Raw genomic sequence first — 24,971 nt, forward strand, 5'->3', positions numbered from 1 at the left:
TGGAGGTGGAATGGACAGCAAAGAGGGTTACCTCAGGTTACAACAGGATCTTTATCAGATGGGCCAATGGACTGAGGAGTGGCAGATGGAGTTAATTCAGATAAATGTGAGATGCTGCATTTTGGGAAAGTAAATCTTAGCAGGACTTACACACTTAATGGTAAGGTCCTAGTGAGTGTTGCTGAACAAAGAGACCTTTGAGTGCAGATTCATAGCTTCTTGAAAGTGGAGTCGCAGGTAGATAGGATAGTAAAAGTAGCATTTGGAATACTTTTCTTTATTGGTTAGAGTATTGAGTACAGGAGTTGGGAGGTCATGTTGCGGCTCTACAGGACATTGGTTAGGCCACTGTTGGAATATTGCATGCAATTCTGGTCTCCTTTCTAACGGAAGAATGTTGTGAAATTTGAAAGGGTTCAGAAAAGATTTACAAGGATGTTGCCAGGGTTGGATGACTTAAGCTATAGGGAGAAGTTGAATAGGCTAGGGATGTTTTCCCTGGAGCGTCGTAGGCTGAGGGGTGACTTTATAGAGGTTTATAAAATCATGAAGGGCATGGATAGGATAAATAGACAAAGTCTTTTCCCTGGGATGGGGGAGTCCAGAACTAGAGGGCATAGGTTTAGGGTGAGAGGGGAAAGATACAAAAGAGACCAAAGGGTCAACTCTTTTACGCAGAGGGTGGTATGTGTATGGAATGAGCTGCCAGAGAAAGTGGTGGAGGCTAGTACAATTGCAATTTAAAAGACCTCTGGATGGGTATATGAATAGGAAGGGTTGGGTGCTGGCAAATGAGACTGGATTAGGTTGGGATATCTGGTCAGCATGGATGAGTTGGGCCAAAGGTTCTGTTTCCATGCTGTACATCCCTATGGCTCTAAGACTTGAACTGCGGATGCTGGAAGTGAGAAACAAAAAAGAAATTGCTTGAAAAACCCAGTACGTCTGGTGGTATCTGTGGAAGGAAATCAGAATTAATGTTTCAGATCCAGTGACCCTTCTTCAGAACGTGAAGCAGAGAGGACAGGACGCTCAAATACATTCACATCAACGTGATTTCCTCAGGGCTGTTCAACCCATGTAAAATTCTTTCTTGGTGTGAGTTGTCAAAGAATTCAGAAAGGTGGGTTCAGAGGCATGGCTTTCTTTTGGCTATCTCTGCCAGTTGTGCCAGCGTGAATGGTATCGGTGATATTGGCTGCCCTTTGCCTGTCTTGGGTATTGGTGGTTAGTGGGTTCATTGTGCCCGGTAATGGCTCCATTCTTGTCTGGGGTTCGGGTTCTTTAGGGTGGGGATGCAGGGCTGGGGCTGCTGAGGGTGTTGGGGATACCAGGGTAGGGATTCCTCCAGGAAGGAGGTGCCACATAATTCGCAGCATACCAATGTGCTTCCCACTCTATGCCCCCCCAAAGTCCATATCATGATTCTTTTCCTCTTCTGCTCCTGTGACCCTAAAGGCACATATCGTACTTTTCTGGACCACAACTTGGGACTTTACTTTATCAATCTCATGCTGGCACTTTGCAGTGTGGGCCTTACTCTTTTGTTTTACTTGGTGTAGAGCCATTACTGCCACCTGCAGACTACCACTCGGTTACCTCAGTCATGGCTCATGGGTTGCACCCTGATCCCGATAACTGTTCCCCTTGGTAGGCCTATTCTCTGAGCCTGGAACTGCCCTATGTGCAGCCACTTTGTCTAGCTTCTCTGTCCCTGCACTTAAATTTTGACCTGCATTTGCTCAATTCTGTCTTTGCATTTGCTAGCTCTACTTTAAGCTTTACATGTTCAACCTTTCTCCTTTTCGTTTGTCCCATACGGCTGGTTATTGTGGGATAAAGAATTAGTTAAGTGTGCCCCCTTACCTAATCTGGGGGCACACTTAACTAATTCTTTATCCCATCCTTCCCAATAATTTTGACCTTCAAATCCCAGACCAGATACTAACGTAGCACAGTACTCAGCCCACTTGGATCACTTCCTATTCAGATACGTCCTTCAAGATTCCTCCCACTCTAAGTAGTCTGCATGTTCTGCTCTCCTATTCCCCTCAGGTTCATCCAAAGGGTTGGGAAGCAACCGGAGAAGGGGTCAGGCTTATGCTAAATTGGTGCCCAGTCCCTCTGTGTCCAACATGCAAGAGGTAAGTGACACCCTCTTCCCTGGCTCATTACTATCGTGGAGAGTTTATCTTTCCTCCTTCACCAGCTCAGCTTCACAGTCTTGCTGTTTCATTTGTTGCACTGCACAGACCCGACATGTCATCCACTTACTGGTCAGTTCTCCATAAGCTCATTCACCCACTTGAATCCTGGCTGTCGCATGGGATAGCTGCCCTTGTAAATCCAGTTCAGGTTGGTTGTCAAAAATACAAGACTGGTAAGGTTCAATTTCACAGTATCCACTGTGACTCTTCTCATCGAAGACCACCCAGGGACACCAATGTTGTCCATGCTTTGGATACTTCAATCCTGTTTTTACATAAACTCATTTTACTTGGGAACAGTGCTTGTTAGTCATAGAGATGTATAGGACGGAAACAGACCCTTCGGTCCAACTCGTTCATGCCAATTAGATATCCCAACCCAATCTAGTCCCACCTGCCAGCACCCGGCCCATATCCCTCCAAACCCTTCCTATTCATATGCCCATCTAGATGCCTATTAAATGTTGCAATCATACTAGCCTCCACCACTTCCTCTGGCAGCTCTGACACATACCATCCTCTGCATGAAAACGTTGCCCCTGAGGTCTCTTTTATATCTTTCCCCTCTCACCCTAAACCTAAGCCGACTATTTCTGGACTTGCCCACCCCATGGAAAAGACTTTGTGTCTATTTATCCTAATCATTCCCTTCATGATTTTATAGACCTCTATAAGGTCACTCCAGGGAAAACAGCTCTAGCCTATTCAACCCCTCTGTACAGCTCAAACCCTCCAACCCTGGCAATATCCTTGTAAATCTTTTCTGAACCATTTCAGAAGGAAGGAGACCAGAATTGCAAGCAATATTCCAAAAGAGGCCTAACCAAGGTCATGTACAGCCACAACTTGACCTCCCAATTCCTGTATTTAATACTCTGATCAATAAGTGAAAGCATGCCAAATGCCTTCTTCACTATCCTATCTACCTGCTTTCAAGGAGCTATGAACCTGCACTTCAAGGTCTCTTTGTTCAGCAACAATGCCCAAGATCTTACCATTAAGTCTGTAAGTCCTTCACATGCAGCACTTCACATTTTTCTAAATTAAACTCCATCTGCCACTTCTCAGCCCATTGGCTCATCTGATGAAGATTCTGTTGTACTCTAAGGTAACCTTCTTCACTATCCACTACACCTTCAATTTTGGTGTTATCTGCAAGTTTACTAACTACCTCTTATGCTCACATTCAAATCATTTATACAAATGATGAAAAGTAGTGGACCCAGCACCAATCTTTGTGGCACTTCACTGGTCACAGGCCTCCAGTCTGAAAAGCAACACTCCACCACCACCCTCTGTCTTCTACCTTTGAGCCAGTTCTGTATCCAAATGGCTAGTTCTCCCTGTATTCCACGAGATCTAACCTCAATCTGCAATTCAATGCAATTTTATTCATGACATAAAGGTACAAAAGGGACCATATTGCTCCTTTAATCTAAAACCCTTCTTTTTCCTGATAAACCCCCAATTCTTACACTAGTTACTCTGCTAATCGCAATGGTAAGTCTACCACAATCCTTAGTTACTCGTTACCACCACACTAGGACCAGGTATTACCAATGTGGTTTAACATGGTCAGGCAGTGTAGCCAGCTCTGATGAACTTGGCAAAGGTTGATCTCACATGTGGTGCCCCTCTTTCTCATGGTCGGAGCTTCACTGCCGAGCCAGGGTGAGTTTTCACTGAGGAAATGTTTGCCAGATGTCCCTTCTTATCCATCTCTTCTGCATCCTTCCAGAGTGTTCTCTCTGGCCCTCAGCCAAACGATTTCTAGGTCACGGTCTTGGCATCCAATGGGATCCTTAATGCCATATACGGAAGATGCTAGATCTGCCTTAGGCATCCATTCTCCGATATGTCAAAGCACGTCCCCCGCTCCAGGCATGGTCATGGCAGGAACACAGGGCATCCCCAGTGCGTCTGTTCACCATATGCTAATTCACAAACCATTCTCATTTTCCAGAACAAATTCCTTGTCTAGTGCAGATGTTTTGTGCTTGACCTGTCCTGAAAGTCCCATCAGATCGCACTGCTCAAAAGGTTACCCTTTCTGGTTTCAGGCCTAGCCATTCAGGCCCTGAGTTATCTGGTTATAGGAGCAACCAGCGTAGCAGGGAACTTTCAATTTTAGGAACCCTAAACCTAATCCGAAAAGGCCGAATGGATTATTTGAGGTTGGAAAACAGGAATTCAGTTACAAGACGAAGATTTCAACATCAACTGGTACTCATTGCTTTTGGTGCTTTCAAGCTCCTAATTGGTATGACAATCAACTGGCCACAAAAGTTCAATCGTGAGGCAAATTTAATGAAATAAAATCAGGTTTTTTAAGTTTTCAGGTAAACTATATTTATAAACTCTGATAATGGTTTACAGTCTCATGTGGCAGTGAACTTGCCATATAATGACAGAGCCAGGAGTCCACAATGATTTCTCCTCTTCCAACTTTGTTTTTCATGCTTCTCTCCCTCTTCCTTGTCTCTCATGTTGTTTCCCATTTCTAGATTTCTCAGTATCATAGAAGGCTGAGGAAAGGTCTCCTTTCTCCTGGCTCACACAATTTGAATTGAATTGAATTTATTGTCATGTGTACCGAGCAATACAGCCAGATCACAGAGTTAAATAGCATAGATAAGTAAATAATAGGTACACAGCGGCAAAACAAAAACACAGGTACAGACAAATGCTAAGAGTTTATGAGGTTGCCAGAGTGCTAAGAGCTTATCCCTCTTCCTCCTCAAACTTCTTTAGATCTATGTTAACCACAACCTCAGCAAACATTTCATGTATCTTTCATATCAGCATCGCATCATTAGATCATATTCCTAACAGCTTTCTTCATTTGATTGTCTCTAATGCTAAAGGCTTTCGGGTTTTATCTCTTTAAGAAGTCTGGATATTCCTAACCTGTGTTTTCCCATGGACAAGAAATTTTCATGGACAACTTTCATATTCTCAGCTTTTCCTATTATAGGCTATTTAAAGGAAAGAATAATCTCTTAGAATCCCTCTACCTTGGCAATTTTCCTGTGCAGTGCCCTATTTCTAAGCTTTCCCAATTCATTATGATAAGTGCCAAATAAAATTAGATGTTAATTTCTAATAATTGTTCATTTTAACAGTCGGTATTATTGTTAGTAACCTAACATGAGTTATATACAGGATTCCAATCCAGTATTGGATGAAAAGTTAATAACTCTTTAGAACAGCAGAGATAAAGAAGTGACACATAACTCCTCTTTACTTGTTGGTGAAATCTGTATTGAGCCTCTGCATTCTACATGCATTAAGCATCACACATCCATTACAAGTGGCAGCTGTAAGAAATGTCAACACAAGATTTACCATCTCTCCTCAAGTGATATATACCCTCATTCTTCTCCAAATGCCAATACTTTAACTGTGCAGATATCAGCTTCTGACTGAGAGACGGTCAATTCCGAAGATGTTACACCACGGCTAGGAAAGTATTTGCATTTTGGAACATAAACAAGAAATGCTGGAAGTGCTCAGTAGGTTGGGCTATATCTGTGAAGAAACGGAAAAATTGATAATTCATACACTACCCCTCAACAGAATTGGGGAAAACAAATTACAAGCTAAACAAAATTTATGAAAGAAATGAGGGGACAAGTTAACACACAAATATCTTACTCACACAACAGATGAATTAGAATGTACTGCAGATTACAAAAATGTAGTAGTCGTCTGATTGGGAGGTGCTGTTGAAGAAGTCTTGACTGCAGTACATCGTATCGATGCTACAGTTGAAGAGGGTGAAAACATGACTGCCCAGCTGGTTCAGTGTGCTACGTGCTTGATGTGGGAGGTCAACGACTCTGGTGTGTCTGGCTCCCATATGTGTAGAAAGTGTGTGCACATTCAGCTATTGACCGAGCATATTGCAGCACTGATGAAAGAACTCGAGGACCTTAGGCCCATCCGAGAGAACGAGATCTTTCTGGACAAGACCTTCAGCGAGGTTATTATACCAATCATGCCAGAAGAGGACAGAAGAGAGCAGACGATGAGGAAGGCAAAGAGGAGACAGATGCAAGAGACCCCGGGAGAAGTACATGTCAGGAACAAGTTGAAGCTTTTGGAAACAGTAGAGACTGATGGCACTGCCACTTCGCAAGACGGCCAGGTCTGTCAATCAAAAGTTGGCGCAGAGGCAGAGCGGAAAAGTCGGACATCGTATAGAGCCGTGGTAATAGGGGACTCCATCGTGAGAGGAACCGACCGGGGTTTTTGTGGCAGCGGACGGGATTTAAGGATGGTGTGTTGCCTTCCTGGTGCCAGGGTGAAAGACATCGTGGACAGAGTGCGGGAAATCCTCAAGGACAAGGTTGAAGAGCCAGAGGTGGCGGTACATGTCGGCACAAATGATGTCGGGAAGAAGAGGAGGAACATACTACAGCGGGACTTCGGAGAACTAGGAAGAAGGCTGAAAAGCAGGACGTCTAAGGTGGTTATCTCTGGTTTGCTTGCAGTTCCTCGGGCTGGTGTGGCCAGAAACAGGGAGATAATGGACTTGAACGTGTGGTTGGGGAACTGGTGCAGGAAGCAAGAATTTAAGTTCTTGGATCACTGGGGTAGATTTTGTGGTAAGCATAAATTCTACAAGAGAGACAGTTTGCACATTAATAGGTTAGGGGCCAGCGTACTGGCAGGCAGGTTTTCTACTGCAACACCGCTACATTTAAACTAAGTAGTTTAAAAAGGAATGTTTAAAAAGGAAATTGAAGGGAAAGTTAGAACAAGGGAAGTCAAGAAAGTCAACTGTATTAATGAGGCAGAAAACTCGGAATGGGATCATGCTGTAAGGTTGAGTGAAATAGGGGTTGATGGGAAGGGTGAGAGCAGTAACAAATTAAAAATACTATATATGAATACATGAAGCATTAGACATAAGATGGATGAGCTTGAGGCTCTTTTGGAAATTGGCAGATACGATATTGTGGGGATAACTGAGACGTGGCTTCAAGTGGACAGGGCCTGGGAAACGAATATTCAAGGCTACACGTGCTATCGTAAGGACAGACTGACAGGCAGAGGGGATGGGGTGGCCTTGTTGGTAAGGGAGGGTATTCAGTCCCTTGCGCGGGGGAACTGAGAGTCAGGGGATGTAGAGTCAGTGTGGATAGAGCTGTGAAATACTAAGGGTAAAAAGACCCTCTTGGGAGTCATCTACAGGCCCCCAAACAGTATTCTGGATGTCGGATGTACGATGAATCAGGAGCTGAAATTGGCCTGTCGCAAAGATGTTACTACAGCTGTTATGGGGGATTTTAACATGCAGGTAGACTGGGAGAATCAGGATGGTATTGGACCTCAAGAAAGAGACTTTGTGGAGTGCCTCAGAGATGGATTCTTAGAGCAGCTGGTGCTGGAGCCGACCAGGGAGAAGGCAATTCTGGATCTGGTATTGTGTAACGAACCAGAATTGGTCAGAGACCTCGAAGTGAAGGAGCCATTGGGAAGTAGTGACCATAATACATTAAGCTTCAATCTGCAATTTGAGAGGGAGAGGGTACAGTCGGAAGTGATAGTACTTCTGTTGAATAAAGGGAACTATGGAGCTATGAGGGAGGAGCTGGCCCAAGTTCAATAGTGCAATACCTTAGCAGGGATGACCGTGGAGGAACAATGGCGGATATTTCTGTGTATAATGCAGAAGTTGCAGGATCAGTTCATTCCTAAAAGGAAGAAAGATCCCAGGAGGAGGCATGGGCGGCCGTGGCTGATGAGGGAAGTTAAGAAACATATAAAGTTAAAAGAGAAAAAGTATTAGATCGCAAAGATAAGTGGGAAAACTGAGGACTGGGAAGCTTTTAAAGAGCAACAGAGGATTACTAAGAAAGAAATATGCAGAGGAGAAATGAGGTACGAAGGTAAACTGGCCAATAATATAAAGGAGGATAGTAAAAGCTTTTTTAAGTATGTGCAAGGCAAAAAAATGGTTAGGACTAAAATTGGGGCCTTGAAGATAGAAACAAGGGAAAATATTACAGGGAACAAAGAAATGGCAGAAGAATTAAATGGGTACTTCAGATCTGTGTTCACCGGGGAAGACACAAGCAATCTCCCTGAGGTAACAGTGGCTGAAGGACCTGAACTTAAGGGAATCTATATTTGCCAGGATTTGGTGTTGGAGAGACTGTTAGGTCTGAAGGTTGATAAGTCTCTGGGGCCTGATGGTCTACATCCCAGGGTACTGAAGGAGGTGGCTCAGGAAATCGTGGATGCGTTGGTGATTATTTTCCAGAGTTCGATAGATTCAGGGTCGGTTCCTGAGGATTGGAGGGTGTCTAATGTTGTACCACTTTTTAAGAAAGGTGGGAGAGAGAAAGCAGGAAATTATAGACCAGTTAGTCTGACCTCAGTGGTGGGAAAGATGCTGGAGTCTTTTATAAAGGATGAAATTACAGCACATCTGGATAGTAGTAACAGGAAGGACAGAGTCAGCATGGATTTATTAAGGGGAAATCATGCTTGACTAATCTTCTTGAATTTTTTGAGGATGTAACTCTGAAGATGGACGAGGGAGATCCAGAAGATGTATTGTACCTGGACTTGCAGAAAGCTTTTGATAAAGTCCCACACAGGAGGTTAGTGAGTAAAATTAGGGCGCATGGTATTGGGGGCAAAGTACTAGATTGGATTGAAAATTGGTTGGCTGATAGGAAACAAAGGGTAGTGATAAATGGCTCCATTTCGGAATGGCAGGCAGTGACCAGTGGGGTACCACAGGGATCCGTGCTGGGACCGCAGCTTTTTACAATACATGTTGATGATATAGAAGATGGTATCAGCAATAACATTAGCAAATTTGCTGATGATACAAAGCTGAGTGGCAGGGTGAAATGTGAGGAGGATGTTAGGAGATTACAGGGTGACCTGGACAAGTTAGGTGAGTGGGCAGATGCATGGCAGATGCAGTTTAATGTGGATAAATGCATGGTTATACACTTTGGTGGCAAGAACAGGAAGGAGATTACTACCTAAATGGAATCAATTTAGGTAAAGGGGCAGGACAGAGATCTGGGTGTTCTTGTACACCAGTCAATGAAGGCAAGCATGCAGGTACAGCAGGTAGTCAAGAAGGCTAATAGCATGCTGGCCTTCAAAACAAGAGGAATTGAATATAGAAGCAAAGAGGTGCTTCTGCAGCTGTACAGGGCCCTGGTGAGACCACACCTGGAGTAGTGTGTGCAGTTCTGGTCTCCAAATTTGAGGAAAGACATTCTGGCTATTGAGGGAGTGCAGCGTAGGTTCACGAGGTCAAATCCTGGAGTGGCGGGATTACCTTACACTGAAAGACTGAAGCGACTGGGCTTGTATACCCTTGAGTTTAGAAGACTGAGGGGGGATCTGATTGAGACATATAAGATTATGAAAGGACTGGATACTTTGGCAGCAGGAAACATGTTTCCGCTGATGGGTGAGTGCCGAACCAGAGGACACAGCTTAAAAATACGGGGTAGACCATTTAGGACAGAGATGAGGAGAAACTTCTTCACCCAGAGAGTGGTGGCTGTGTAGAATGCTCTGCCCCAGAGGGCAGTGGAGGCCCAGTCTCTGGATTCATTTAAGAAAGAGTTGGATAGAGCTCTCAAAGTTAGTGGAATCGAGGGTTATGGAGATAAGGCAGGAAGAGGATACTAATTAGGAATGATCAGTGTTGGGATCCATTATTAAGGTTAGGTAGTATAAGAAACTTTATTGTTAGGTAGTGCTCACGTAAGGTAGTATTAGCAAGTCTGGAACTTGTTAGCTTCACTAGACAACAGTAAGCCATTATGTTACACTAAGAACAGACTGAAAAGCTGATGGCATAGCCTTAAGAGGCCCCAGGGAGGGTGAAAAGATAACAGGACATTGGAACCGTGTTAAATTGCACGTAGCTCAAACTGAGTTAACAGAATGTTATCAGCTCGGGACCAATGCCATACGAGTATACCGTATCCTACCAAATAAGGATGTAGCACTGGGATGCGAGGGGCTAAAAAGCTAGACAAAGAGAACAATAGACAGAAGGCGCTTTCTCCAGTGAGCTGAAAACACCTCACTGTATTTTGTGTATGGCTCTCTCTCAGTAAACAGCTTATATTTTGAATCAGATCCAGTGTTTCTCTCCTTCAAACGAACATGGGGACGGTAGCCCGTCCTAACAGATTGGTAACCCCGAACATGTGGAGGGAGTGGAGACACGCCTGTTGGCAGGGATTGAGAGGTCGCCGAACGGCCGGCCACTTCTAATCAGGCTCGGAGGCGCCTTTTTCAAAAAAGATCTCCAGTAGGGATTTGAATACGCTAAATTCTTATTTGCTCGGCGTCTCACAACTCTTTGCCAACCGAAATTGTGGGCTTGGCAGCCCGAGAGAGAGTCGGACCGTTTATTTATGAAGAAAAGTCCCCTAGGTGAAGGGTCAACCCGGCCGCGCGGTTTCTGAAAGTCCTAGGGGTGGTGAGTATTAGTGTTTTAAAGAGAAAAAAGTCCTCTAGGTGGGCACTAAAAGTCCTAGAGGTGGGTAGTGTGTTGAAGAGAAAAAGTCCTCTAGGTGGGCGCTGAAAGTCCTAGAGGTGGGTAGTGTGTTGAAGAAGAAAAAAAGTGCTCTAGGTGGGCGCTGAAAGTATTGTTAGGGGTAAAACGTATAATCCCCCGCGCAAGACGATCTCGGGTAAAGCTTAAGCTTCCCTCCGCGCAAGATGATGTCGGGTAAAGCGTAGGCTTCCCTCCTGCACTAATGATTGGGGAGTAAAGTATATACTTCCCTTGACCAGAGGACAGCGCTGATCGGGACAGGCTTTGTCAGGAGTCGAGATGGTGCATTCGTGCGCCCGACACCCAGGAGTACCGTGGTGGAGAGAGAGACAAAAGACAGAGGACCGGGGACAGAGACAGGCACAGAGTTACGGACAGAGCGACTGTGTGTGTGTGTGTATGTCTGTGTGAGAGGGACTTTGTTTGTGAGAAAGATAGAGTCTCTGGGTGTGTAAACGTCTGTATGTGTGTATAAGTATTTCTGTGTTTGTAAAAGTTTGTGAGTGAAGAAGAGTTTGTGTGTGGAAGTCTGTGAGAGAAGTTTGCATTGTTGCCCTAGAGAGAGAGAGAGAGAGAGAGAGTGAATGCTGTGTGCGCCGGCAGTGTGTCTGTGTGAAAGAGAGAGACTGGCTGAAGGCATTCTCAGCTAACAAGCAGTTTAACACTTTGTGCTTTGGCTTGAATTCATCTGTTTGTTAACAGTTTTATGTTTAAAACTTGTTGTCTGTCATTTGATTCAGTGTGCTACTTTTGATTATAATTTCATGAATGCTTAATGTGATTTTCTTTCAGGATAGAATTTTAATAGATATTGAGAGAGGGAGAAAAGATTAGGTGGTATCTGATAAGGTTGATCCCCATTTTTTTTTGGTAGAAATTTTTATGTTTAAATGAAAGTATTAAAAGGTGGACAGCAGGAAAATTTATTTTTGACAACAGCTTACAGTGAGAAACGACGGAGATAGTGACAAAGAAAGATAGAAACAGAAACAAGGGGGGGGGGGCAGGCTTTTAAATCACCTATGCAAGTGAAAGAGGAATGAGGTGTTATGAAAGAAGACCCCAGAGGGCAGGAGAGGCAGAAAAGAGTGTTTGGATCTCAGCAAAGAATATGAAAATGTAAGGAATACTAGATTTATTGTACTCCGAGGATTACAGGTGGGGATTGCGAGGAATCTCTCATTTCCATGACCCTAAGATTATGCATTTTTTTTGAGAAAGCCTCCTGTGTTCCGGGTACACAGGGGCGTTTGCTAAATTACCAGAGGGCTTTCTCTTCTCAGGGAGGGTATTGAGAGCTGTGTGATTCTCGGGGATGATTGAGAAACAGCCACATACACAGCCCACTGTAATAACGATTGAGCAACATAAAATCACTCTACCCCAACTCCTTGCTCTGAAGTGTCCAGTGAACCTATTAGCGAGGGATGCATTCTCGAAGCTTGGAGTGCGCATTCATTGCTTGACTGATGAGATGCGGTTTATGCACTTTGTATAAACCTTCTTGTAAATACAGATATACATAATGTACATATTTAGAATAACAAATGATGTAAATACCAAGTAAAACTTATTACTATTTGTATTGGCAATTTTTGTGAATTTGAATATGTTCTAGTATAAAAAGAGTTTTCCATCCGACTCTTCCAATGTTCTTATAAATATAGAAGAGACAGTAGATTATCGTGCTCAAAATTTATCACACCAGGTAACACGTCGCAAAACAAATTAATATTCCAAAAAAAATATCTTGTTTAGAGTGCATCTTATTGGATAGGGTCCAAAAAGCTTGAAATATCTATATTGTAGGAATAAAGACAATAATGCAACTAAATTAATATGGAATTTAGTAATCTGTGATGAAATACAAACTGATTTTAATAATTAATGTTCTAAATTACTAATTGTTGATTCAATTTCAAAATAAAATATTAAAGCTGCAGTCACTGCAGATAAGGATTATAAGCGAAGCAATTTCCAGTCCAGAGATTAGAGTATTTGTATTGTGGGATTTGGCTATAGCTCAGACGCTCTATTTTGCGTGAGTAAAGTTTTTAAAACATTACAAGAAAAAAAAACCTTTGAACTTTGGTATAATTCCTGAACCTATAAAGTTCCCTTTTATGTCCTCCCTGTGTCAGTTCATAGCAAGTACAACTTCCAAATAAATTGTGAATATGTTTTAATGTATAAATACTGCATGGTCTGGGCAGTCATTGACTTCCAATTTTTTTTTTCTCTCTGGCTTCCATTGCCACCGGGGTGGAATTGCTTGTGGTTTATAATGATTTTTTTCAAGGGGTTTCTGTTTGCACAGCCGGCAGTTTGATTGCTTTTCTCAAGTGGGTGTGAATTTCTGTGATTTTTTTCCCATAGACTGGGGCAGCCAGGTGTGTGTGTGTGTTTTTCTATTGGACGAGGAACTCCCATTCAGCAATGGAGGGCTCTGATTGGCTAGGGAACTCCCATTGAGTTTAATTCACAGTTGTATAAGCGACATTGAGATATTTTTAAAATTAAAACAATATAGAGCCAAAATATGTAGTGCCCTGGATCCAGTATTATGTTGACAGTGACTTCATGGTCAAGTTGCAGACAGAGTTAATTTTTCTTTTAACCAAAATAACAAACTGAAGTTTCAGAACAAACAGAGATAGATAAAGCAAAAGGGAAGGTGAAGGAGACAAAGGGAAGAGGAACCAAGAGAAGGGCAGATAGAAGGATTGCGAGAAATAAGGGTTAGGGGTAAGGATACTCACAAAAGACTGTGGAAAGAGAGGGAGAGTGTGTGTACAGCTAGCAAAACAATTAACACCTTATGGTTTGGTTTGAATGCACATTTGTTGATGATTGAATGAGTAAGTTTTATTCACTGAAGCTTGAGTTCCAGGGTTGTTTTAAATGTGAGTTTTATGAAAACTTAACATGATTAAACTGAGGGTCTAACTGTCTTTTTCTTTTATCTTTTTACATACAAAATATGTGAAGGTCAGTTGAAGTTTAAGTTCAACAGTGGGTAGTTGTAAAAACAAAAACTTCCATGGTTATTATCTGTGACCTTGGATTCGACCATTGTGCATGCGTTAGAAGTTTTTAAACTGGAATTGACAAATTGTTGTAAGACATCTCTGAATATTTTAAGACCTAAAGTATTTTAATTGAGTAATGATTGATCAGCAGTATTTAAGAAAACTAATTTTGGATCTAAAATGGGGAACTAAAACTGAGTGATCACAATGGTCTTCAAAATTGGTAACTGTATGCATTTTACATTTTGAAAATTGAATACTGGATAAATGGACGTAAATATATAAATATGCTTACAAGTTAGTTACAGGCATTAAAGTAAGACAAGCATGAATTGGTAAATTGGTGTTTAAGGATATGAGAAGCTAAGAACATTGCAATATTTCTTAAAAAAAAAGGGAAGAACGTAACGACTAAAGTGTCGATAGGGGACAAGGAGATTGTGTTTGTGTATGACCCCCTCACCAGTGGGGAGGTCGGAACATTTATAGGGAAATGACGGTCCTGGTTGAGAATCCGATAGGATTGTCAGAACAAATTAATTTATTTTTGAGGCCCAGTCTGTATTTGTGGGCTGAGTTAATGTCTATTTTGAATATACTATTTACTGCGGGAGAAAGGAGACTTATATGGGGATGCTGGACAGGGAAAGAGACATAAGATAGAAGGGTGGAGTGGAAAAAAAAACCATTAGATGAATTGTTAGGAGAGGCACAGAAAGTGTTTGTAAAGAGAGAGGACGAGAGACAGAAGCAGAAGGCAAAAATGACGGTAGCTGCGGTTGATGAGGTAATTAGGAGAAGAATGGAACCAAGAGTGAGCAACCGGAGCAGCGAGTGATAGCATGTAGGGCAGAGAAGAAAGGGGATAGGGAGAGACAAGGAGGAGCATTTGATAGAGGGTTTGAGCGACAGGGGCAGAGACGAAGGTCTCCACAGGCAGGATGCCATTATTGTGGAAGGATAGGGCATTTTGGGCGGGAGTGTCCTGATCTATAAAGGGAAGAAAGAGCCATTCCGTTTATGATTTTGATAACGACAGGGAAGGGAACAACAACTGGCATCATTTCTGAGCAGTCAGGGGTTAAAAAACCCAGTCATAGATTGGCTGAATAGCACATTCAGTAGATGGGGAACTGTGCTGGGACAGCTGGCCCTTGGTTTATGCATCTCTGTTGCTGTCTTTATTACCTGTGGTTGTTGTTGTATACCATGTATCAGGACGCTTGTGACACGAACGATCGACCATGCCCTGACGGGAAAGGATAACCCCCCACCCGCATACCAGGCAGCGGTGCTGGAGGAGCCTGTGATGGGGGCACCCCAAGGAAAGATTACGGGATCGGTATCAGAGGGAATGGAGGAGATATGCCTGAGAGAGAAGCGCGGGACAACTTATGATTTTACTTTATAACTGTATCTCTCATTTCTAATCCTTCCCATTTAGGGCCTCAGAATGTGAGGGCTGAGGTGCAGAGACCCCCTAGTTGTGTATTTTTTTTCTTTCCCGTTCAAATTGACAACAGGTAAATTTGTGCTTTTATGCTGCTGTTAGAGATTGTGAAGTGCTATATGCCTCGAGACTCAAGAGGCTATTGTTCACTCAAGAGATTCCTAGCCATCATCTGGTATTCCTAAGTGGCTTCGATTGGTCTCGACGGCCACTGTTCACAATGATAAGCCAGTTACCACTGCCCGTGTCCGTACTTGACAGCTGTAAAATGGATGTGGGTTTTTATTGGTCAAGTGAAGGTGACTGGTTAGCCAATGACGGGTAAGATTCCTCGAGCGAGGGACAACCTAAGACAGGCATAGTCGTGCATTGACCTTCAGAATAATGGCCTGTGGTCATGTGGTTTTAACAGATGCCTGGCTTTTGTATCCGTGTCGGGAATCTGGTCATGTTTCTGGCTTGCAAAGCAGCTTGATATAAGGAAAATCGTGGACCCAGCAGTTTGACATTGTATTCACTGTATTTTTGACAGAGGAAAATGCCAGTTTTGTGTCATCTTCCAGAACCGACTTAACAACAAACCTTTGGGAAGGAAGGAGAGCTCATTGAATCCTATTACAAAAAAAGATTTGACACTATGTCAGTAGTTTGATGTCATGGTATAATATGACCGATTTTACTGGGAGGTTGTACAATTGGGTGTTCTTTGGACAGCAGACCTTCATTCTGCAGGCGTCCTAACTCATCCACTTTGTGTTTTCCTCTGGTTCTCTTCGCTTTTGTTATCATACTCAGTAATCGTTTTGTTGGTTTTGAGATAGCTTTTTGTAGATGTTTACGACTTTTGAGTGCTTATGTCTGTTATGTATTATTTCACTGCTTCTCATGCCTTAACGATTGTATGCGAACTGGAGAGGCGCCTAGAGTAGGGATTTTTTTGCGACGCGGATTGCTTTGTGAGGTTGTATGCTGCTTAGGGACTCCTATCCCCTATAACTATGTCTCCCTAGAGTCAGACAAGCCGGGTTAAGCTAATTGGTCGGTCTTGCAAAGGAGCAACGGAGGGGCGCTCACCGACCGTCCGGGTCCTGACTGCTGCGCGCGAACTGCTGTATTTTGTGTGGCCTCTTTCGAGGCCAAGGGAGGGAGTGTTGGGATCCATTATTAAGGTTAGGCAGTGTAAGAAACTTTATTGTTAGGTAGTGCTCACGTAAGGTAGTATTAGCAAGTCTGGAACTTGTTAGCTTCACTAGACAACAGTAAGCCATTATGTTACACTAAGAACAGACTGAAAAGCTGATGGCATAGCCTTAAGAGGCCCCAGGGAGGGTGAAAAGATAACAGGACATTGGAACCGTGTTAAATTGCACGTAGCTCAAACTGAGGTAACAGAATGTTATCAGCTCGGGACCAATGCCATACGAGTATACCGTATCCTACCAAATAAGGATGTAGCAGTGGGATGCGAGGGGCTAAAAAGCTAGACAAAGAGAACAATAGACAGAAGGCACTTTCTCCAGTGAGCTGAAAACACCTCACTGTATTTTGTGTACGGCTCTCTCTCAGTAAACAGCTTATATTTTGAATCAGATCCAGTGTTTCTCTCCTTCAAACGAACACGGGGACGGTAGCCCGTCCTAACATCAGCCATGATCATATTGAATGGCAGTGCAGGCTCGAAGGGCTGAATGGCCTACTCCTGCACCTATTGTCTATTGTCTACTGTCTATTGAGATTCTTGGGTATTGTTACAGCTGCATAATTAAGGTCAGTGGTGAGTTTTTGTCATGTTCCGGACTTGTGCCTGATTAACAATAGAAATGCACTGGGGATTCAGAAAGTGAGATACCTGTTGCAAAATTACTGATCTGTTCTCGTAGGCACAGTATTCCTGTAATTTACCCAGTTATGCTTCTAGTCAATAGAAATGGAATGTTGATGATGTGAGTCTCAGAAATGGCTATTCTATTGAATGTCGAGAACAAATAGTTGTTGATCATTGCCAGGAACTCCTGCTTTGTGAATAGAATTGAACAGATGCAATTACTAGGATTAACATTGAGGACTCTCCATGCCACACCTTTGTGATTGTATGTGTGTGTGTGTGTGTGTGTGTGCGCGCTAATGGAGGAACAGGACGTACAAAGTTATGGATGTGAATGAGCCTTGGAAGCTGGCTGTAACCTATGATTCAGTGAGTAAGACTATATCGGGCTGTTGTTTGACTGATCTGGGAAATTGTTTTCTTAATTTTGAGATAAGTTCCCAGATATTAGTAAAGACTTTTCAGTTGAAACAGGGAAGTTACTTCCTTTGTAATATCTGAATCTGATGCTTAATATCAGGTGGTCTGTTGGTCTTCAGAGATGGAGTTTCCACACTTAATTAATTCAGTTGCCCAAAAATTAATTTTAATTCTCAAGTTTGAAGTAAGACTCAAATATAAGTTGAAAGAGAATTTTGATGTCATAGTACAAAGTTAATTTATACAATTAAACCTTTTCACTTTAGTATGCTAAGTATGTAGCTAGATTCATTTACTATCTCTTTTCTCCACTAGATTAATTTTAAGATAACCCACAATGAGGTGTAAAAGTACTTTTATATGACATAGGCTTCTTTCATGTTTGGATAAGGCTAGCTAGCAAGGTCTCTGGAGATGGGATTTTATTTAATCTCCAGCGAAAATTTCAAGCACTTCCCAGTGTGACAATACCATGATATGGTGTGATGCAGTAGTGATCTGCAGCTATCACACAGTTAACAGCTAGAACATGAAAAAGAGACACAAGGCACATAATATTGGAGAAAATGATTAACCTTTCTAACAGCATCTACTATTCTCCTACATTATAATGACAGGCACTTGGTGTCTGGGTTAAAGTAATTTGGATATATGATAGCACACTTTCTTCAACATGTCATGCTGCAAGAGAATAGAGCTCAGAAACAGAAACTGATGGAGAGGCTCAGCAGGTCTGGCTGCATCTGTGGAGAGAAATAAGAGTCAACATTTCAGGTTCAGTGATTGCTCCTTAGAAAATTTGAAGGAAGGGTCATTAGACCCGAAACTTTATCTCTGACTTATCTCCATAGATGCTGCCAGTCCTGCTGAGCTTTTCCAGCAACTTCTGTTTTTGTTTCTGATTTCCAGTATCTGCAGTTCTTTCAGTTTCCATGAGCTTTATATTGTTAAATCAAATGCCATGACACAAAATGACATCATTAGCATATCTCTTAAGGGCATATTGCACATCTACTGTGAAATACAACATCCCCCTTTTGCATAAAGAAAATAAGCCCTGATTTATATACAATACTGTATGTAGGAGTGTGCTTTCAATTGAACAATTACACAGACATGTAAAAACAGAAATAAGATTAAAAACTCAGATTTCAATATAATTCTTTGGAGGTTTGCCTACTTGTCTAAACTACATATCCTCCCCACCTCCAAACAGCCATGAGAAAGACCAGAAATCTTTACCCTATTTAATAACTTTAATCACATGCGGTTACCTAGTTGCATTATCTTTATTCTTCTTTTTCTACAATCACTTATTTAACTGCTTCTCAGTCTCCACTTGAATCATTAACTCCAGTTATACATTCCACAGCTTCTCAACTTTCCATGCAAAAGTGTGACTCTACGTTAAATCTCTCCATTTCCTTGACATCCTTCCCTAACTGTGGGGGAATCCAACATTACACAGTATGTTAACAGCGATCTCATCAAAATCATTAATAAATTCACCGTTACATCTTTAAGTATTTTAAATGCACCCTCTTACACACTGACATTCTTTATTGCTAATTCCACTACCTTATCCCATAGATCTTTGTAACTCTCCTTGATCCTCAAAAGGATTTCCAAGTTGGGCTACACATCCTATATCTGGATGGAAGTTTATACATTATTTGACAAATAAAATAAACAAATGCTTGTATGATGAAATAAAGTGAGATTTTGTTCTTATGGTTTTATGGACTAAATGAGATAGGGATTAAAACTGAAAATCAGACCACAAATTTTTTGTATAGAAGATATTTATTTAAAGCATTTTTTACATTTAAGAGAATTCATTCAATAGTTCTCACAATTACCTTCTCTCAAACAATTATTCTAACTAGCCATTTTGCACACACAAATATGAAACAAAATAGTTAAACTCTAAAAGATTTTTTGACAAAAAATATTTTTAATGAATTTTCTTTCATTTGTATATTGTTTTGTTTTAGTTCAATAGTTTACAACTTTTAATTCTACTATGTTACATGTTGCATATGGTCATAATCACATGCTTCAGCGGTATGGCTTTTTAGTTTTAGTTTTAGTAATTAAAGTTTAAATGTAAATTTCATGGGGAAACCCTGCTAAATATCGAGAGGCTAGAAGGCCGCAACACTTAACAGAATTACAATTCGAAAGATAACTTATGTTTACTGGATACAATCACAATTAAAGAAGTGAAAGTCATAATAAAAATGGGTAAGCGCACGTAGTGAAAATACCGGAGACATGATATCTTCAGTTATTCCATCAAATATACTATTTTCCAAAATTGAGGAAATCGTTGGAATTGAAAAGGTATTTACTGACCATTTCCAACTTGAACGAGGCTGTCTGTGTTTCAAAAATGGATGATTAGGATGATTAGGTATAAGATGATTAGGGGTTTGTATAAGATGATTAGGGGTTTAGATAGGGTAGATACTGAGAACCTTTTACCGCTAATGGAGTCAGGTGTTACTAGGGGACATAGCTTTAAATTAAGGGGTGGTAGGTATAGGACAGATGTTAGGGGTAGATTCTTCACACAGCGGGTTGTGAGTTCATGGAATGCCCTGCCCGTATCAGTGGTGAACTCTCCTTCTTTATGGTCATTTAAGCGGGCATTGGATAGGCATTTGGAAGTTATTGGGCTAGTATAGGTTAGGTAGGATTCGGTCGGCGCAACATCGAGGGCCGAAGGGCCTGTACTGCGCTGTATCCTTCTATGTTCTATGTTCTATGATGGAGCTTAGGGAGGTTTTTTGCTTTGAGTTACCTTAGGACTTAATCAGAAGGAAAGATTGGTTCAGAAAAGCAGTTCAGAAACTGTCTCAGTTCGGCTTTTATATTGCTACCTGAAGTTTGAAAACTAAAAGCAGACTTTTATCTGAAGTAACTGCTGAACCAAGGGTGAATCCTTCAAACTTGCCGGGAGCCATCAGGAGGGCAAAGAAGGGAACTATATTGAGCAGAAGACACAAATTCTGTTTCCTTTGGCAGATTAAAGTTCTGGTATCAAGTTCTCTGATACATCTGTACTCAGGAACCTCTTTAGCAGCCAGAAACATTCATTATCTCCCCAGTCAACTGGAATTACATTTAAAGTCACGGTCTTGTGAGGCACAAGTGGGAAATATGCTCATTTATATTTATTTAAGGTAGACTTCCTCCAACAAACACTAGTGAGCACAAATTTCTTCAGAAACATAGATCCTTATAAGCAAGATGTAACTTTTTGAAAATGCTCACAGTAAGAGAAGAAGCCAGTCTGGACCAAGTAGTCTGCCTAAGCAAACTAGCCACATTGGCTGATGCCAACAAACCTGACCAGAGCACGCAAGTGGGCTACGTGCTGAGGGATGCACTAGCGCTTGGGGCAGCTGCTGCCAAGGTGCAGTGGGACAAGACCACTGTCTGACGTCCTTCTGCTAAAGTTATTTAGGAGCTTGTTCATTTATCAGACGGTCCTAGTATCTCAGCGTATGTAAATATAATCATAGATGTGTAAGAGAATCCCTTTGGTTTGTTGTGTTAGAGTCGAAATCAAATGTTTGCTTAATAAAAACCGAAAGAGAAAGGGCTATTGGACCTGAAACATTAATCTGATCTCTCTTCACAGATACTGCTAGACATCTTAATCCATTCAGTGACCAGTGAAACCATCCCCCTTCCCATGGCATCTTCCCACGTAACTGCAGAAGGTATAACACCTGCTCCTTCACCTCCTCCCTGCTAACCATCCAAGGGCATTAACAGTCTTTCCAGATGAAGCATTTCACCTGTACCTCCTCCAACCTTGAATATTGCATTTATTGCACCCAATGTGGCCTACTCAACATTGGAGAAACGAAACACAGGCTGGGTGACCATTTTGCAGAACACTATCGGTCTGTGGGCGAATATGACCCTGACCCTCCTGTAGCCAGTCATTTTAACACAGCGTCCTGCTCACATGCCCACTTGTCTGTCCTCAGCATGCTGCAATGCTCCAGTGAATCACAGTGCAAGCTGGGGGAACAACAGCCCAACTTCAAACTCAACACTTTACAGTCTTCAGACTTAATATTGAGTTCAAATTGTGAACCAACTCCCATTTCTTCCCCTTCTTTCAGCTTTACTTGTTACATTCACTGTTTCCATGCTGTACATCTCTATGACTCTATCTTGTCTGTTGGTTAACTGCTAGCTGATCAGATGTTTTCTTTAAACAGCAAGATTTTCTAATCAGATTATAACAACTAACCACTGTTTTACATTCTCAGTATGACTTCAAAAACCTGATAGTCAAGAACTACATCGGCACCTATGTTGTCAATGTTTAATTAATACTCTGAATATTTCATCCTCTGTGTCAAAGGCCACATCTGAAGTATCACATTCTCAACATCACTGACAGCATTTTCAGTATTTGTTAAAACATTGAGTATTTCAAGGTAGATCACATTAGTATTTCTTCCTTCTTGAGCCAAAATACGGAGCACCCTCAGTGACTCTACACAACTGTTATGCTTTCTGTTGTTTTGCAAGAAGTGTTTTTATTCTGATATCCCTATCAGAGTATTCAGTGGGTCAGATGGTTCACAAGGATGTCAATCAAAACTTACTATTTAATCAGTACCCAGACACTAGCTCTTGATTCCACCTACTATATTCGTATAACTCTGATCTAGAATTGTGAGGAGGATCATTCAATTTGATATAGTTTTATTGTCATGTACCAAGATACTGTGAAAAATATTGTTTTGCACGTTAACCAAACAAATCATACCTTACGTAAGTGCATCAGGATAATAGAACAGTTCTGATTCCTGATGAAGAGCTTATGCTTGAAATGTCGACTCTCCTGCTCCTTGGATGCTGCCTGACCAGCTGTGCTTTTCCAGCACCACACTTTTTGATTCTCATACAGCAGTATGCAGGATGTAGTGTTACAGCTACAGAGAAGGTACAGAAAAACATCAACTACATCATTAAGTCTGATAACAGCAGGGAAGATGCTGTTCTTAATCATAGTTAAAGCTTCCTTAAAAGGTCTTTGTCTTTTCCTTGAAACACTGGTACTTCTTGATTTTTGTCACTCGATCAAGTTATTGACATTTTTCTCTAACCTCTATTCTTCCCCGGCTGTGTCTGCCACCTGTTACTTTCCATTACGTATCATGACATGTACTGTCTCAGAAGATAACTTACATAAAAGTATGAAAAAAACAGAAAATTATTCAGCATTTACAATGGTAAATCTGCTGCACTCCTTGGTGTGTTTGGATATTAATGTTGTAAAGCAAATCTCAATTACAATGTCAATGGGGACACAGCATAGACAAGGCTGGAGCATCCCATGTTAGATCAAAGAACATGGTGATTAGTTGCCAACTCCGCTACAACATGCCCTTTGGTTTTCAATCATTGTCTCACCAAGTCTGGTTGAGTTTGGCACAAGCGATTTGCAGCAGTTTGCTAACAAATGAATAGGTATACTGACACTTTGCTTTTATGGATAAGGATGTATCTTTTCTTAATATCATGACTTGGAGGTGCCGGTGTTGGACTGGGGTAAGTTAAAAATCAAACATCACCAGGTTATAGTCCAACAGCGTTTGGAAGCACTATCTTTTGGAGTGCTGCTCTATAACCTGGTATTGTGTGATTTTTAACTTTATCTTAACATCAACTTCAACTAAAAGTTTAGACCCCTCTCCTAGGTATTGCCCTCAATTCACACCAAGTAATTATTGCCACTATCTGCTACAAGAAAGGGATCCGTAGCTGGCATATTTCAAACATAACCTGCCAATTTGTGGACCTCTGCAATTTATTGGAATATTTTGGTTTGCAAATTATTACCAGTTAACCAAACTGGCTGATTAATCAACACACAGTTAATTGACCTGGCCCCAACTCTCTTTGGCCAGGTCTGTTCGTTCCCTAGATTACAACAGTAAGCGAACGTCCAAAAACAAAAGGACACTTCATTGGCTTTAGAAAGCTGCAGGACACCAGGCGGCAGTGCAAAACGGGATATAAATGCATTTTGTTGTTCAAGAGTACTGCTGCCATTGCAATTGGCTTTCTTCAAAGATTGTTTTCGCGCGGAACTAGGGTAGTACTGATAAATGCGTCGGAATCACTTGAAATGAAATGGCACCGCGGATCTACATACTGCAGCTGACATTCATCACTTATTTTTCGCAGCTTCGAATTGAAAACTACCTTACCCAGAAGAGCTTGTGCCTCTAGATATACATCTAGAGCAGAATAAGTCTATGAATGTCGGAATCTCAAGTCCACTTCCATAATTAGTATGAACACTGCGTAAAAGTCAATTCTTGGGGGATTCTTTCAGAAAAAAAATGAGAAGCGACATTAACTAGATTTTTCTATTTCCCAAAAAAGGCGTGGTTTCTGACCGGGTTAAGGCTGCGCAGTGACAGATCCTGAAGAGCGGAAGAGCTGTAATTTTGGGGAATTCCTGTGAGGAAGTGACTGAGAAAACAGCTCTGTGTCTCTCTATCTCACTGCCGAGGCGTTCACAGCTTCTCGCTGAGACACCGAACCGGCAGCGTGTGTTCCAGTTTGAGTTATGCGGGAGGGGGCGTTCTCCTGTGAAAATGTCTAGTTTCTTTTGCAGCTGACCCCCTCCCCCCACCTCGTCCTCCAGCAATGGACAAACATCAGAATCTGCACTGAGACAGAATCAGAGAGAGACAGAGCAGTAAACAGTATTTTTACAGTTATGGAGTGTTCCAGGGGGAGCAGTTTCTCCAGTATCTCGTCCATCCTAGATGTGGTTCCCTATCAGAAGTTGGTGGACCTGCATTATATCAGCAAAGGAAGCTATGGCGTGGTATTTAGAGCACAGCACAGCGACTGGAGGATGACCGTGGCAGTCAAGTGTCTACAGTTCGACTCTCCAGTGGGTGAAGGGTATGCTATTGATGATACTTGAGAGAGGGCACGAGTCTTGAAAGGTTTTGTGTAATATCTTTACTCATCACTTCTTGATAAGGAAGCAGAGAAGCGTGTGGTGATGCAGCTTGGTCAGAAGGACATAACATAGGGTTTATGTTTCTAAAAGGGGCCCAGGAGCTGAGAGATTTGGATTTCTATGTACATTGAAGGATGTGAGAGCAGTGAATAACACATAGTGTTCTAGGCTCTCTGCACTGGGGATCAGTGGTTCAACCAACCAAATCATGTGCTGTACAGGGCAGGAAGATCTCTGAGAGCATTGTGCTCCTCAGAGATAGGATTGACTACATCCAGGCCACCTCCCATGTCAGCCTGGACCAGGTGAAGGCTTTGATAGTATATTGTGCAACTGCATGTGGGATGTGCTGGCCAAAATGAGCTTTGGGGAGGGAATCCACAGTTGGATACAACTGCTCTACACCAACATCAGTAGAATCGTCTCAATCAACAGGTGGGAACCAGAACGCTTCCCACCAGATCAGGAGTCAGGCAGGAT

General features: G+C 41.9%; 1 protein-coding gene and 1 long non-coding RNA gene across 2 annotated transcripts in view; one reads left to right on the forward strand and one right to left on the reverse strand.

The window, feature by feature from the left end:
• Window positions 1–5,446: 5,446 nt before the first annotated feature.
• On the reverse strand, window positions 5,447–23,981 carry LOC132815017 (uncharacterized). The gene is made up of 3 exons (XR_009644614.1): window positions 23,722–23,981; window positions 22,275–22,440; window positions 5,447–5,735 (listed from the first exon to the last, which is right to left on the reverse strand). It is a non-coding gene; the product is annotated as an uncharacterized LOC132815017 (long non-coding RNA).
• The window catches only part of ripk2 (receptor-interacting serine-threonine kinase 2), a 50,626-nt gene continuing 49,604 nt past the window's right edge, over window positions 23,950–24,971 (forward strand). The window contains exon 1 of the mRNA XM_060823646.1: window positions 23,950–24,430. Within this exon, the coding sequence (XP_060679629.1) occupies window positions 24,240–24,430 (191 nt within the window). The 5' untranslated portion in view covers window positions 23,950–24,239. The remainder of the gene's footprint in view (window positions 24,431–24,971) is intronic.

Source organism: Hemiscyllium ocellatum, chromosome 4, assembly GCF_020745735.1.
Source record: "Hemiscyllium ocellatum isolate sHemOce1 chromosome 4, sHemOce1.pat.X.cur, whole genome shotgun sequence".
Lineage (NCBI taxonomy): Eukaryota > Metazoa > Chordata > Chondrichthyes > Orectolobiformes > Hemiscylliidae > Hemiscyllium > Hemiscyllium ocellatum.